This window comes from Podarcis gaigeae, assembly GCF_964106915.1.
Source record: "Podarcis gaigeae genome assembly, chromosome: 8".
Lineage (NCBI taxonomy): Eukaryota > Metazoa > Chordata > Lepidosauria > Squamata > Lacertidae > Podarcis > Podarcis gaigeae.
This window is the reverse complement of record NC_139684.1, coordinates 9,459,764-9,474,035: the sequence shown is the minus strand read 5'-3', so window position 1 is coordinate 9,474,035 and position 14,272 is coordinate 9,459,764. Positions and strand designations below refer to the sequence as shown.

The 14,272-nt window shown below is 45.9% G+C and overlaps 1 protein-coding gene and 1 long non-coding RNA gene across 5 annotated transcripts in view; one reads left to right on the top strand and one right to left on the bottom strand.

The window, feature by feature from the left end:
• The window catches only part of LOC310849765, a 320,102-nt gene that overhangs the window by 170,094 nt on the left and 135,736 nt on the right, over nt 1-14,272 (top strand). The window lies entirely within an intron of this gene.
• The window catches only part of RPH3A (rabphilin 3A), a 123,899-nt gene that overhangs the window by 42,203 nt on the left and 67,424 nt on the right, over nt 1-14,272 (bottom strand). For all 4 annotated transcript variants that reach the window (XM_083750209.1, XM_083750207.1, XM_083750208.1 and 1 more), the window contains 4 exons: nt 11,679-11,808; nt 8,327-8,413; nt 3,506-3,662; nt 1,711-1,752 (listed from right to left, as the gene is read on the bottom strand). In XM_083750209.1, the coding sequence (XP_083606335.1) occupies nt 1,711-1,752; nt 3,506-3,662; nt 8,327-8,413; nt 11,679-11,808 (416 nt within the window). The remainder of the gene's footprint in view (nt 1-1,710; nt 1,753-3,505; nt 3,663-8,326; nt 8,414-11,678; nt 11,809-14,272) is intronic.

Genomic DNA, 14,272 nt, shown 5'->3' with positions numbered 1-14,272 from the left:
CAGCAAGATAGGACTGGATAGAATTATGAACATTATTTGGACAGATTTGTGGACATTAATGCAGCAGCAAGAAGATGATTGGATCCCCTTCGGAACTTGAAATATGGGTACCCCCAACAAAAATTTAAAATTCGGCTTTGAAATTTGGAATTTATATGATTTGATGTGATTTGATTTGATTTGATTTGATTTGATTGGTCAGTTAATAAAAAATATTTTTTTAAAAAAATTAAGTTGAATTACTGAAATAAACGAACTTTTCCATGCTATTCTAATTTTCTGAGTTTCACCTGTAAGAAAGGTGTGAGCCTGGGGGGAGCAGTTACCCTTTATTCCACATGGGAAGGAGGGAGGGAATTTGCCAAAGATTGACTTTTAATAGATTTTTTAAATATTTATTTTTATATTTTTAGATTCTTACTCACATCAAGCGAATGGCAATTTTACTGGCTCGCTGTGCCAAGGGGGAAGGAGATTATTTGCAATTAGGAAAAGAGACTTGGCTCTCCAGCTGACAGCTAAGAGCCAGGCCACAATTGTAGTGTGCCAGCGCTTGCTTGCATCATCTGCCTCCAGAACGAACAAACTAATGACTGTCCTGACAGCATCAATCACCCGGCCAACGCCTGGCATTCCCGTGGGTGCCAGGCTCTTCCCTGCGATCTGCAGGCTGATCCAGATTTTAATAATGGGGCAATCACTCAAGATTAGCAGCTCCTGATGAGCAGCTGACAGCCCCTCAGAATGACAGCGGAAGACAAAAGCTCATCAGTCTCTCAGGCCCAAATGGTGGGAAGAAGGAAGCATCAGGGAACTCGCCTCCGGTAGAACAGTTGTGTAAGGCCAAACTGCTCCAAGCTACTGGTTAGTTTACAAGGAGAAAGAGGTGTAGGGGCTGAAAGCTGCTGAGAAGTCAGGCTTTCACCCACTGAAGCCAGTAGAGAAAATTCACTGCACAGAGGGAGGGAGGGAGGATCTGACAAGTTCAGTTCCTGTTTCTTATTTTTCTGGTTCTCAACATTTTTGCATCAGTTTGTTTAAAAAAAAAAAACTAACCGAGTCCTCACAAAAATTTGCCACTCTTTTAGTGCACTTTTCTCCTAATACAGTGGTGCCTTGGTTCTCAAACTTAATCCGTTCCAGATGCCCGTTCCAAAACCAAAGCGTTCCAAAACCAAGGCGCGCTTTCCCCTAGAAAGTAATGCAAAATGGATTGATCCGTTCCAGACTTTTAAAAATAACCCCTAAAACAGCAATTTAACATGAATTTTACTACCTAACGAGACCCTTGATCCATAAAATGAAAGCAATAAACAATGTACTGCAGTCACACAATCAATCCATCAATCAGTAGCTGAACTGGGTTCCACACAGTCCCAAAAACAAAACAAAAAGCCACAAAAACAAAAAAAGCAATATAAATAGCAAAAAAAGACAGACCTCAGCGTAGCACTCAAAACGGAAGTGTGGCACTCAAAAGGGAAGCATAACACTCAAAATGGAGCACGTTCGGCTTCCAAAAAATGTTCGCAAACCGGGACACTTACTTCCGGGTTTACAGTGTTTGGGTTCCAAGTTGTTTGGGTACCAAGGTGTTTGAGAACCAAGGTATATGCATTTTTGAAAGCAATTTCCCCTAATAGAATACAATGGAGAAGATACAAATGCAATGAAGAGGAATAAATATTCCAAAGAAGAAAGATTTCTTACCATAGGATTCCTGTTCGATGGGGGCAGCTGCTTCAGCTTGACCTTGGAAGCAAAAGGAAGGGATTGTTTATTGAAAGGAAGTGAACAGGGCTGTCTTAAGCTTATGCGGTGCCGGGTTGCAAAGCTCCACCTGGCGCTTGTCCCCCTCCCCAGTTGCCCAGTCCCAGGCGCACAGGAGGGCGGAACCAGCCGGTCGGCCGCCTCAGCGTCTCGCTGGCTCGGTCGCCCCCCAACTTGTGGCACAGAAGAGCCCTGGACTCTTGGCCTGGTGCCCCTGAAATCCTGGCCCCCTGCACCCCTAGCCCTTATGGGTAAGACGGCACTGGAAGCGAATTCATGCAACAAAAAGGGCATTTCAGTCCTGACCAGGTGCTATTGGAGGCAGAGCAAGCGCTGCTAAGGGATGCCCAAAGGCACCATCTGTAACTAAGCAGAGCCAGCACACTCTTTGAATGCTGTCGATCTGATCTTTTAAAATGATTGAAAAGTCAGTGTAAGCAAACTACTGCATTTGTTCATTTATTTTTCTGAACACATTGATAGATTGCCTTCCATACTGTAACAACACTGTGGTTTCCAGAATGAAATCGGTAAAAACTGTAAGAGGCTAAAAGCAAATGCTACAGATATACAAAATTTTCAGTAGTCAGTACTAGAGAATGTCATGGCGGGTAAAGGTAAAGGACCCCTGGACAGTTAAGTCCAGTCAAAGGCGACTACGGGGCTCATCTTGTTTTCAGGCCGGGGGAGCCGGCGTTTGTCCACAGACAGCTTTCTGGGTCATGTGGACTAAACTGCTTGTGGCGCAATGGAACACCATGACGGAAACCAGAGTGCATTGAAACTCTGTTTACCTTTCCACCGCAGTGGTACCTATTTATCTACTTGCACTGGCGTGCTTTGGAACTGCTAGGTTGGCAGGAGCTGGGACAGAGCAACGGGAGCTCACCCTGTTGCGGGGATTCGAACTGCCGACCTTCTGATCGGCAAGCCCAAGAGGCTCAGTGGTTTAGACCACAGCGCCACCCGCTCCCTGCATGGCAGAACACTATTATTATAGGCACCACAGAATCTCATGCCACTGCATGGGGGCCACTGCAGAGAAGGTGCTCTGGCGATGCAACACCAGGTGAATCTCTGCCAGGAAATGACTAGAAGGGCCTTCTCCAATGATCTCAGGCTGGATCTACACTGATCTAGAAAACGTTATAAAAAAATATAGCTCTCAATGCAATTTCCCATTGGCGACAGATCACTGCTCTACACTGCCCTCTGGTGTCACATTTTTAACATTATAGCTCACGAGAGTAGATTAGTCCTCGGTGAATGGGCTAGACCAGGGTTTCCCAGACTTGGGTCTCCAACTGTTGTTGAACTCCAACTCCCATCATCCATAGCTAGCAGGACCAGTGGTCAAGGATGATGGGAATTGTAGTCCAAAAAATGGCTTGAGACCCAAGTTTGGGAAACCCTGGGCTAGACTAAACAACAAGTGTACAATGTGCAAGTCATCAAAACATGTGCACCAATTTTATAAGCAAGGCTGAACATTTTCAGGAAAGGGAGGAGCTTAATATCGAGCCAATTTCAAATGAAGCAGGGCGGGGCACCACAATTTTTAACCATTGCATCTCCCATGCCTCTCTTCTTTCTTACTGCATAAGCTTGCACTGTAAACTCCTTGCAGCAGAGACCTATTATTTTGGAGTTTTTGTTTTTTAACCTATGCTGAAATCTAATCTAATAATGTTGTAGATGATCAGCGGTGCAATAATCAGTAGCATATTTTGCCTACCGCGATTCTGCTGGCGAGGATACGGCTTCGAGTCCTGAGCAGGGGCAGCTGCCTGGCTGGGCAGCGGCTGCTGTTTGCTCTTGCTGATGGGCATCGGTTCGGGGAGCATTTGCTTCGGCACCCCCTTGAAGAACCACGCCCCAGAGCGCTTCCATACCTGAAAACAGAACAGGACAAAGAGGCATGAGAACCGTGTGTTCAGAGACGGCTGATGCTGTACAGTTTTCTTCCTGGGAATTGTACCGCTGGCAATATGGGTGGTCACCTGATTGAATGCTCTCGATTCCAGCATTGCAGGTGACTCAACAAGATGATTCTTAATCTAGAATGCGGCAGCTAGACTAGTGACTGGGAATGGCTGCCAAGACCTACATTGGCTCCAAGTACATTTCAAAGGGTTGGTGCTAAATTCAAAGAAAAAGCAGTATTGTGCCTTTAAATGGGCCCCAGATGACAACTAGGGACACTACACTGGCTGGGTTTCGTGTGCCCAAAGGAACCATATTGCTCACCAACTTGACCTCAGTGCTCTTTGATGAGGATGAGTGGGAAACACCCAGTATGTTTAATCCAGGCCATTTTCTAGAGAACAATCAGTTCTGGAAAAGGGAAGCATTCCTGCCATTCTCTGCAGGAAAGCGAGTTTGTCTTGGAGAACAACTGGCCAGGATTGAGTTTTTTCTTTTCTTCACTGCCCTGCTTCAGAAGTTCACTTTCCAGGCTCCAAAAGGTGTGACATTAAGCCTTGACCATCGGTCAGGTCTTACATTATCCCCCCAGCTGTACAGGATATGTGCATTCTCTCACTGAGGGGACTTATTTTATGGCACTGCTCATTAAAAGAAGATGGTGAAGAATTTGGCCAGCACTGCCTCCTTAGTTTCTGTCCTTAGTGACAATCGGTTCCCTAAACTGCAGGGCCATAGCTCTATAATAATGCATGTCCGTTGTACTTAGAAGGCCTCAAGTTCAATTTGCATGACTGGTGTGTGGCTCTTCTCATAAATGATCTCAAGTATGTGACTTCGAAAATTGTCCCGGTGGCAGAGCTAGGACAATGTCTTGTAAGTATCACAATAAAAGAGCTCAGTTGGGGGGGGTGTTGGTCCTGACATTCAAAGCCCTAAACAGCCTTGGCCCAGTATACTTGAAGGAGCGTCTCCATCGCCATCGTTCTGCCCGGACACTGAGGTCCAGCTCCAAGGGCCTTCTTGTGGTTCCCTCCCTGAGAGAAGTGAGGTTACAGGGAACCAGGCAGAGGGCCTTCTCAGTAGTGGCATCCGTGCTGTGGAATGCCCCCCCAGCAGACATCAAGGAAATAAACAACTACCAGACTTTTAGAAGACATCTGAAGGCAGCCCTGTTTAGGAATTTTTTTAATGTTTGATGTTTTATCACTGCTGCTGCTGCTGATGATGATGATGATGGGAGCCGCCCAGAGTGGCTGAAGAAACCCAGCCAGATGGACGGGGTATAAATAATTATTATTATTATTATTATTATTATTATTATTATTATTATTATTACTATTATTACCCTGTTAGAATTCCTGCTCCATGATTGCAGTCATGGGATTTTTGTCTATCACATGACGGTATATGTTTTGACTCCACAGAGTGGGAAGTGAAGGAGACAGGATGTTTGTGTTACTGTGTTCCGTGAAGTTCTTTTTCTCTTTCCTGTCTGTTGCTAGAGAGAGAGGGAGCCATGTTGCAGTGCTCCGTGTGTGTTTATATGTAAATAAAGTAGACTAGCCAAAATGCTGAGTTGCTGAGGTCTGTTACAGAAGCTGCGAAGACTCTGCGGATCCCTAAGTGTGCCGGTGTCTGTTGGCATCGGTCGCTGTGATGTTCGGGCTGAAGAAAGCTCTTGAAGCTCCCGAACCAAATACCAGGAGGGAGAGAACATGCCAGTCAGGCAAGTGTCTCTGCCAGGGTCCTACTCGAGTGTAGGCTGAGCTCCTGACAGACCCTTGGGGTCCCTTCCAACTCTACAGTTCTATGATTCTTCCCACGGCAGGGCCAGATATAGCATGGGCTTTGCCTTTTTCACAGCTGCCACACACTGGGCCGACATTTTCATCGAGTCGTCCATTATGACCCCAAGGTCTCGTTCCTCATCCATCACCTCCAGATCAGACCCCAATGGAATGTATGCAAAATTAAGACTTTTCATCCCCAAATGCGTCACTCTGCAGTTGTTTACCGTAATTTTCGCTCTATAGGACTCACCTTTTCCCTTCCAAAAAGTAAGGGGAAATGTGTGTGCGTCCTATGGAGCGAATGCAGGCTCCTTGGCTTCAGTGATAGCAACACGAAGCCTTTGAAGCGCAGAAGGAGAGCTCCCTCCGCGCTCCAGAGGCTTTGCGTTGCTTTCACTGAAGCCTGGAGAGCGAGAGGGGTCGGTGCGCACTGGCCCCTCTCGCTCTCCAGGCTTCAAAGATATCCGCCTGAAGCCTCCAGAACACAGTGGGAACTCGCACTGCGCTCCAAAGGCTTCGGGTTCCTTTTGCTGAAGCCGGGAGAGCAAGACTCTCCTGGCTTCAGCAGAGAGGGAGAGCTGCGCAGCGCCCCTTCAGGCAAGCGGGAGGAGAAATGGAAGGGTCTCCGTTTCTCCTGCCGCTTCTCCCCCTCTAAAACAAGGTGTGTCCTATAGAGCGAAAAATATGGTACTTTGAAATGCGTTTGCCATTTTACTGCTCATTCACTCATTTTTGAGAGGATTACAGCCAAGGAAGGCCACTTGCTTGCAACCAGCTGAAGGAGAACAGGGGTGAGGAACCAGTGGTTAATTGCCAGGGTTTTCCCCCCCCATTTGCGATTTTTTAAAAACGTTTGTTTTAAAAAGGGCTATCTAGGGTGTCTAACTGTTGGAGATAAAATAGGGATAATGCTTCTCTAAAACATATGTTTTTTCATTGTCCTATATTGGAAGATTTTTGGCAGAAGGTAACTAAAACTATTAACAGAACTGTACGGAACAACCTTACATTTACAGAGCAAAATATCCTTTCGAATTATATGCCCAGCACATGGAACCTTACAAATGGACAATATGGGTGGACTCTCCGCGCCCTTACCACGGCAAAAAGACTGATACTGATGAATTGGAAAAATAAAAATGTGGCTCCCTTCTACGATTGGAATGGAGACTTATATAAACACATACTTGCCATACTTGGTGAAGTACAATAACAACTTTGTAAAGTAATATAAACAGGTAAGGGGACCCCTGACCATTAGGTCCAGTCGTGGCCGACTCTGGGGTTGCGGCGCTCATCTCGCTTTATTGGCCGAGGTCGGCATACAGCTTCCGGGTCATGTGGCCAGCATGACTAAGCCACTTCTGGCGAACCAGAGCAGCGCACGGAAACGCCGTTTACCTTCCCGCCAGAGCGGTCCCTATTTATCTACTTGCACTTTGAGGTGCTTTTGAACTGCTAGGTTGGCAGGAGCTGGGACCGAGCAACGGGAGCTCACCCTGTTGCGGGGATTCGAACCGCCGACCTTCTGATCGGGAAGTCCTAGGCTCTGTGGTTTAACCCACAGTGCCACCCGCGTCCTGTAAAGTAATATATATATATATATATATATATGCTTTCGTAGATTTTCACGGGACACGAAATTAATTTTGCAGATTCCAAATTGCTCTTTAACACGGAACATCACCACAAGAGAATAATCATGGAAGCCATCGAGATAGAGAAACACCCTCACAACATGAACAAGCGTGACGACACATCCCGCTTGCCAGACATCTGGAAATTAGCCCTCCCCACAAAAACTGACACCAGATCCAGAGGCACACAGAACGCCAACACCAATCAACCACACCAGACCCAAACCCAGACCCTCTCCACAGATGAATTACTGACACCATCCAGTAGCCAATCCATGGTGGCACCTCCGGATGCTGCACCCCCCTGCAATCCCTACACAGATCTGGCTGACACAAGCCACAAAACCACAGCTCGCCCCTATACACGAAGCCAAGCCAAAGCACAACTAAGTGCAATACAGCCATCTTCTCAGGAAAACTCTTCACAAAGTTCAAGAGGTCAAGACACAAAGACTTTAGCAACTAATCCACACCTAATGACCCACCTAAGTGGTACTCAGGATATCACTCAAGAAATCACTCAAGGTATCTCTCAAGTAATTAAGGAACAAAAGAAGAAAAGGCACACTAGCCTGGGAACTTCCTCTCTGCCCAGAACATTGGAGGCTAGACACCACACCCCCTCTACAGTATTTATAGGAACTCAAACATTGAGATCCCGCTCTGTTCCAGTAACAAGAAGCCGAAAGCACCAGCCTGAAGATGACGAGTGAGACCTCGTCGAAACGTCGCCTAGACACCCCAACTTTTACACGGGAAGACACCCGAGGACACCAAAACCTGCATATATATATATATATATATATATATAATCTCATTTCTCCATATGTTGCAATGCACTTCTCCACCCAAGAACTGTATACAAAAATGCATATCCCAGGGTTAAAGTGTGCCTAAAAATTTGTATGTTACTGAAAACAGCATATTAGAAGAAATGACTTTGCAAAAGATTATACATATTAGGAAAATTGCATAAGAAAGTAGGAGAAATTCACACTAAACGCTGGTGAATTTTCATTTAAGAAATCAAAATAAAAAGAATTGCCACGGGTAATAGGAGTTGTAATCCATTGAAGCTGGGGAGGCCACGAGGTCCTGACTCCTCAAATAGGCATATGAGGATAGACCATCTGAATATACTCTTTGCATCATTCGTATATTTCCCAGGAAAACGCAGGTCTAACAAGCCACTTCCCGACTGACCTCTCTCTGTTCGCAGCAGATCTTACACAACCAGATGGAGTGAGGCCGATTGTTGCTGGTCTGCGTGCCACATTTAGTGCAGACGTTCTGCATGGGAAAGAAAGATACAAAACACTGTCAAAACAGCCAGAAAAGCCCTTATCAGAATGAAGATGGACTTCCATTATGTCTGTGTACGGGTGTCTAAACAGCCCATGTCGGTCTCCCAGATATGGCGCTGGAAGACAGACAGTGCCCATAATCACAACACACATTTCAAATGCTATGGTCCTGCTTTAAGCAGTGATGGCTTCTCCTGAAGAATTCTGGGAGCTGTAGTTTCTTAAGGGTGCTGAGAGCTCTTCTAGAGCAGTGTTTCCCAACCTTGGGCCTCCAGCTGTTTTTGAACTACAATTCCCATCATCCCTGACCACTGGTCTTGCTAGCTACGGATGATGGGAGTTGTAGTCCAAAAACAGCTGGAGGCCCAAGGTTGGGAAACACTGCTCTAGAGCTACAGTCACTGTGAAAAAGGATTGATTGTCAAATCACTCTGGGAACTGAAGCTATGGGGGGAGGAATTGGGGGGGGGGGGTCTCCTAACACCTTTCAGCACCCTTAACAAACCACAGATCCCAGGACTCTTTATAGTGGAATAAGAGTGCTTTCAGATGGGCCAGATGAGCGGGGTATAAATATTGGCATTATGATTAGCAGTGCTTTTTTTTCTGGGGAGGGGGACGCAGGGGTACGCATACCCCTAAACATTTTGTGAATCTATTATTATTATTATTATTATTATTATTATTATTATTAAGTACAAATTAGAAAACATACATATTCACAACAAAAGAAAATACAAAAGAAAAAGAAAAAACATCTAACCAAGGGAAAAAAATTAGAGAATATTTTGTCTCTTTTCATATTTACAGTTATTTATACCTCTATAAAGTGCTATTCACAATAAAGCAGTGAAATGAAAGATAAGATATCAGAAAAAAGGAAAAAAAGAACAAAGAAAGAATAAAGAAGTAAAAGAAAAAGATCATAAGTGAAAATTTTTTAAAGTAGATAAATTTTCAAAAGTAGATAAGTAGATAAAATCTGGTTGTGTTTAGAATAATCTTGTGCGTAATATAAAAAATACAAAGCGAATCTTTGTACTTCTGTCCATTTACTGTATTTATTTTTCCCAATTTGAACTATAAAATGGTGATTTTGGCAAAATGAACGTACCCCTAAACGTGTTTTTTTTTTTAAAGCACTGATTATTATTATTACTATTATTATTATAATTATAATTATTTGGACGTGGCCTGTCTGAAAGCTGTGTGTGCGCGCACACACACTTTCCAATAACAACAATCAAGGAGAGTCACGTTTCTGACAGAAATGGCGCCAGACATTTTTTGGCCCGGCTGCGGAAGGTCGACTGCAGCAGATGGGGGAGCCTTCTCGTGCCATCTGTGCCGCGCAGCCCTGGCGCTGCCACTCGCGCCCTTGAGGGGAGGCTGCCTCCAGCTTAATTAAGGATGTCATCTTTCCACCAAATACCTGGCACAGCGAAGCTTGCTTTCGAGATGGCGGGCAAGGAGGACTGCCTGGCTCTGAGGCTTTGGTGAGGAATACAGGAGGAATGGTCCAAGGCACAGGGGGCACTTCCCCCTCCAAAATAAATAAGAACACAAGGAGAGCACCTGCAGGATCAGGCCAAAGGTCCCTCCAGTCCAGCATCCTGTTCTCACAAGTGGGACTGCCTCTGCTCTCTGCCCACCTGTAACTTCCAGCAACTGCTATTCAGAAGTATGACACTTCTGGCAGTGGCGATAGATCTGTCAGTTTGCATTTCTTAGTGCAGAAAGTATTGATCTGATGTGTAGATCCTATTCTAATTAATTCCAGAGGGTTCTGGAAGCTTCTCTGTGCAAAGAAGCAAGCAGAAGCTTCATGATGTTTGGGTTATACTTCCGGAGAAGCTGAGTATAGCTGGTTTAAACTGGTTCTCTTATCTTTTTCTATCAAGGTCATGCTGACTATAATAGTAGGGCCAGAAGGAGCCTGGGTTTCACTTTCTCTATCTCTCTTTCCTTCTGGTGTGGTGTTCTGTATACAGTGGTACCTCGGGTTAAGTACTTAATTCGTTCTGGAGGTCTGTTCTTAACCTGAAACTGTTCTTAACCCGAAGCACCACTTTAGCTAATGGAGCCTCCTGCTGCCGCCGCGCTGCCGAAGCACGATTTCTGTTCTTATCCTGAAGCAAAGTTCTTAACTTGAAGCACTATTTCTGGGTTAGCAGAGTCTGTAACCTGAAGCGTATGCAACCTGAAGCGTATGTAACCTGAGGTACCACTGTACAGTCATACCTCATGTTACGTTTGCTTTCAGGTTGCGCGTTTACAGGTTGCGTCCTGCGGCGATCCAGAAGTATCTGAAAGGGTTACTTCCGGGTTTTGCTGCTCGCGCATGCGCAGATGCACAAAATGATGTTGTGCACATGCACAGAAGCGATGAATCGTGACCCGCAGATGCAGGTTGCATTTTTTTTAGGTTGCGAATGGGCCTCCGGAACGGATTCACAACCAGAGGTACCACTGTATAGTGTTAAAGTTTAGACCAGGGTAGGCAACCTAAGGTCCGTGGGCCGGATGCGGCCCAATCGCCTTCTCAATCCAGCCCATGGACGGTCCAGGAATCAGTGTGTTTTTACATGAGTACAATGTGTCCTTTTACTTAAAATGCATCTCTGGGTTATTTGTGGGGCACAGGAATTCGTTCATTTTTTTCTTCAAAATATAGTCCAGCCCATCACATAGTCTGAGAGATGGTGGGCTGGCTCACAACTGAAAAAGTTTGCTGACCCCTGGTTTAGACTTATTATAAGTTCTTCTAAGTTTAAGTTAAGTCTGCTGCAACTGGATTTCTTATGGACAGTTCCAGTCCTGAATGTATTGGGTTTGTGACCATTATGCTCATTTCCCTTCAGTAGCAGTAAAAGCTCTGCTGGATGAAATATCAATTGCTTCTGGTCTATTTTGGGGGAATTCCTGCAATGTATTTTAAGTTGTTACTCTGCTAACTATACATTGGAATCTACTCTGGATCAATACTGAGTAGAATTTCATGACAAGATCATCTCCATCCTTAGCGTTTAAAGGCCAAAATGTCACAGGCCCCAAATATTTGACATGCCGCCTCCTCCCCTCCAGACCCTCTTGGGTGCTGAGGGCGGCTGAGGGTGCCACTTTGGTAGCTCAGTCACCCTCAGAGTCCTGCCCTTCATCCCAGGAAGCAAAAAAAGCATTGGGCCACCCCTGGAAGAAAGCATGCGAGGGCAAGGGAGGCGGTAAAGGGGGCTGAGATTTGGGTTCCTCACCTTTTTGCAATCTTCGCACACCACACAGGCTGACCCCAGGCGCCCCAGCTGTTCACCGCACAGGATGCAGCGGTTGACCCCGTCACCGGCCACGTTTCGGCGCATGTCTTCCAGGCGGTTCATGAGACGCCTAAAAGCAAGGAGGCAACGCAGCAGAATCAACAACAACACAAAAAAAGGATGCTTTTGGCCACGTTAATTGATTAAATCAGCCTATTTCCAACCCAGAAGATCCATAGCTGTCAATTGTCCCTTATTTGGCGGGAAACTCCCTTATCCCAGCGCCGTGTCCCACTGCTGTCCCTTATTGATGATGTCCCTTAAATTTCCTGGGTTTCAAAGGAAGCAGCTCCTCTCCCTTCCCTCCCTGCTGGCCAGGGAAGAGGGAGGCTCCAACTGTGTTGCTTGGCTGCGTTGCTCACCCAATAAGGAGTCTAAGAACGACTTGGGGGTGGAGCTTGCATGCCTTGTGCCGATCAAATCGGCCGCGTTGCCTGGGGACTCGCCGTTGCTCAGCGCTTCCCAGCGGAGAGGTGACGGTGGTTTTCCTTGCTGCATCCCCTTTGCCGGGTTGCTGCGCTGTGGGAACCACCGCTTGAGGCTTTGTTTGGCTGCTGGCTGGGCTTTCTGCCTTTGGCTCGGAGGGGCTCAGAAGTCGAACATAACTGTGCTAGGAAAATCCCTTATTTTGGCTGCTGATCCCTTATTTTCGAGGCTGCTGGTCCCTGATTTTCAAATTTGTAACTTGACAGCTATGAGAAGATCTTGCTGAACTAGTTACTCCCATCAGCCCAAGGTTGCGCAGCCATGCTCCCACCAGCCTTAAGTCACATAGCTGTGCTCAGAGCCGTCTTTCCCATTGGGTATACTGGCGCGTTGTGCCAGGGCGCTGGCCTCTCGGGGCGCCCCAGCGAGTGGGGGAGCTGCGCAGCTTTGCCGGCGGCCTCCCCTTTCTTTCCTTCCTGCACACCCTCCAGCTGCACCCCATCAACAATATAAGCCAGTGTGGTGTAGTCGTTAAGAGGGGTGAACTCGTAATCTGGTGAACCGGGTTCGCTTCCCCACTCCTCCACATGCAGCTGCTGGGTGACCTTGGGCTAGTCAAACTTCTCTGAAGTCTCTCAGCCCCACTCACCTCACAGAGTGTTTGTTGTGGGGGAGGAAGGGAAAGGAGAATGTTAGCCACTTTGAGACTCCTTAGGGTAGTGATAAAGCGGGATATCAAATCCAAACTCTTCTTCTTCCCAAGCCCCTGTGGGAGGAGAGTGATCCCCGCAGAGGCTTGGGAAAAGGTCGACAACTCTGGGAAACAGGGAGTGGGACGCCGGTGGGATCTTTGCACCACAGCGCCGGATATGCTTAAGACGGCCCTGGCCCATGTGGTGGATGTGTGAAAAAATAAAAAAATATTGGGACATGATATAAAACGAAATGAAAAAACTATTTAAATACACTTTCCCAAAGAAACCAGAAGCATTTTTGCTAGGGATAACAGGGGATGAATTAAAAAAGGAAGATTACAAACTATTCATGTACGCAACGACCGCCGCTAGAATCTTAGTGGCTCAGAAATGGAAATCCCAAGAAATCCCAACTTTAATGGAGTGGCAGGCAAAAATGTTTGAATACACAGAATTGGCGAAATTGACTTATAAGATTCGGAACCAAATAGAAGCAAAGTTCGAAAAGGATTGGAGTAAATTTGTTGAATATATACAGAGTAATTGTAAGCATTTAAAAACTGTAGCAGGATTAATGTAAATCTTGTGATGTGGATGGAGTGTAAATAAGAAACTGTAAGAAAAGATTTGAGACATGAAAACCGTTGAAGGGATGGAAGAAAGTCCGGGCACAATAAGGCGTGGGGTAAATAAGAAGACATACAAATTTTTGAATGTAAGAGTATTTATTTTATTTGTTGTTGTTACAAAAAAGCAATAAAAAATATTTTTAAAAAACCAAAGAAACGGCCCTGGCTGTGCTGGCTGGGGTTGAGGGCAGCAGACTGGCAAAGCCTGGCTTAGAAAGCCTTTTCTTAATGTCGGCTCAACGCTGCCTTTCCTTCTAAGGAGGTACAGTCCTTTCAGAAGTGAGAGAGGGGAGATCACACAGTCGAAGGCTGGACAACTCAGTTGTGGTGCTGATAATGCCAGGGTCACAGGGTCAATCCCCATATGGGACTGTGTCATATTCCTGTATTGCCAGATACCCCTTCCAACTCTACAACTCTATGAATTCTATTATTCAGCATCAGTTTCATATGAAACTTGACACAGCGCTGCAGGGATTATGTTATATGCCTACATACTCATGGAATTCGTACTCCAGGGATGCAGGGGTTCAAGTTTTACTTTGTATCTGGGCTCATCAAAGCACAGAATTGTAGAGTTGGAAAGGGGTATCCGGGGTCATCTAGTCCAACCCCCTGCAATGCAGGAATCTCAGCTACAGAACCCATGACAGATGGCCATCCAGCCTCTGTCTAAAAACCTCCAACGAAGGAGAGTCCACCACCTGCTGTTCCACAGTCAAACTGCTCTTACCATCAAAAGGTTCCTCCTAATGCTTATCATTTGAATCTGTTGGCTCGGGTT